Source organism: Pteropus vampyrus, unplaced genomic scaffold (genome assembly GCF_000151845.1).
Source record: "Pteropus vampyrus isolate Shadow unplaced genomic scaffold, Pvam_2.0 Scaffold124, whole genome shotgun sequence".
NCBI classification, from domain to species: Eukaryota; Metazoa; Chordata; class Mammalia; order Chiroptera; family Pteropodidae; genus Pteropus; species Pteropus vampyrus.
The window spans coordinates 2,510,939-2,512,747 of record NW_011888905.1 but is presented as its reverse complement, the minus strand read 5'-3'; the positions used below and the strand labels follow the sequence as shown (position 1 = coordinate 2,512,747).

Below are 1,809 nucleotides of genomic sequence, written 5' to 3'. Positions count from 1 at the left end.
TGGTCCTACCTGCGCATGTGCAAGTTCCTCTGCTACTTCTTCTACAAGAACTTCGCCTTCACCATGGTCCACTTCTGGTTCGGCTTCTTCTGCGGCTTCTCGGCCCAGGTAGCGAGCGCCTCGTCCGCCGGCCTGTCTGCCTCTCAGTTCTTCGAGGGCGGGGACTGTGTCTGTTCTGCTCCATGCCCAGTCCTTCAGGGCTTGACTGTCATCGGGTTCATGCATTTAAAAAAAGTGCTCATTGAAAGAGTGGAGGGGGAGTTCCAGAAAACTCCCTGGGGTGCCACGTACGCCGGGTCAGCTGCCTTCCTCTGCCTGGTCCGGGGTGCAGGGCAGCGCATTCATGCCTCTGCCACCCCGTTCTCTTTCCAGACCGTCTATGACCAGTATTTCATCACCCTTTATAACATCGTGTACACCTCGCTCCCGGTCCTGGCCATGGGGGTCTTCGATCAGGTGCGGGGCAGTCCTGTGATGGGGCGCGGTGGGGGGACGGACAGTGCAGGGGAGGAGTCATACTGGTGGCAGTAGGCATGTGACACTGTGGGCCCCGGGGGCAGCCTTTCCCGCTGGGCAGCGTATGGCTGCTCCTCCGAGCTGCAGCTGGCTTGTGACTTCCTCGGGCTGCCGAGCACGGACCCACCAGGGGCAGCTGTCTGGAGTCTGGGTCTGGCGTCCAAGAACTTAGAAGGGAGGGGCCCGCCCTGAGCATCCCGAGTCTGGGCGGCAGCTGAGGCCTCCTGTGTGACCCACCCCAGGACGTCCCTGAGCAGCGGAGCATGGAGCACCCCAAGCTGTACGAGCCAGGCCAGCTGAACCTGCTGTTCAACAAGCGTGAATTCTTCATCTGCATCGCCCAGGGCATCTACACCTCCGTGCTCATGTTCTTCGTCCCCTACGGGGCGTTCGCCGAGGCCACCCGGGACGACGGCACCCAGCTGGCTGACTACCAGTCCTTCGCGGTCACCGTGGCTACCTCGTTGGTCATCGTGGTCAGCATACAGGTAGGTAGCAGTCCAGGAACTGCACTCGGCGCTGGAGACAGTGAGCGTCCCTTCCCCGGGGCTGCTCTGGGCGCCGCCCTTCTGTTTTGGGGCTGATGGCGCTTCTGCCCGTGACAGCCCCTGCTTTTTGCAGATCGGGCTGGACACGGGCTACTGGACGGCCATCAACCACTTCTTCATCTGGGGCAGCCTGGCCGTGTACTTCGCCATCCTCTTCGCCATGCACAGCAACGGGCTGTTCGACATGTTCCCTGACCAGTTCCGGTTTGTGGGTGAGTCCCCGTCACTTCCGGTCTGTGGATGAGTCCCCGTGGCTCCCTCTCGAGCCGCTGAGGGACCGCAGCTGTTGGGGCTCCTGGTGGGTGGCCCGCCTGCCCATCGCAGGCGTTTGCTCACCACTCCTTGTGTTCCGCACGGTGCCGGCGGGGGGTGGGAGTAGCTGGGTGCATCCGACCCAGGCGCTGGCCTCGGAGTGCGTCCACGTCCACGGAGGTGAAGAACAGCCCTGCCGGGCTGCAGGAGGCCAGGGCTCCAAGGGAAGCCAAGGGGTGGCTGGCGTCATGGTCAGCAAAGCGACTGCTGGTGGGTGGTCGGGATAGTCCCACCCCGGAGGCTGCCGAGAGTCCGGTTCCAAGTCACCGAGCTGGAAGTGCAAAGGCCCACTTGTTCCTGGGGGCCCCTGAGCTCCAAGCAGGGCGGGGCAGGGACCCCCTGAGCAGCAGGGGAAGGGAGGCTGGAAGGCAGGATGTTGGTGGTATCAGAATGCCATGCTCTCAGGTTGCATCTGGCTTGCCAGGAACCTTTT

The 1,809-nt window shown here is 63.0% G+C and overlaps 1 protein-coding gene across 1 annotated transcript in view; it reads left to right on the top strand.

Annotated features, from left to right (window-relative positions):
• ATP8B2 (ATPase phospholipid transporting 8B2) overlaps positions 1-1,731 on the top strand; it is a 12,503-nt gene extending 10,772 nt beyond the window's left edge. Inside the window, exons 12-15 of the mRNA XM_023534311.1 lie at positions 1-108; positions 373-456; positions 759-1,004; positions 1,138-1,731. Of these exons, the coding sequence (XP_023390079.1) occupies positions 1-108; positions 373-456; positions 759-1,004; positions 1,138-1,308 (609 nt within the window). The 3' untranslated portion in view covers positions 1,309-1,731. The remainder of the gene's footprint in view (positions 109-372; positions 457-758; positions 1,005-1,137) is intronic.
• Positions 1,732-1,809: the final 78 nt, after the last annotated feature.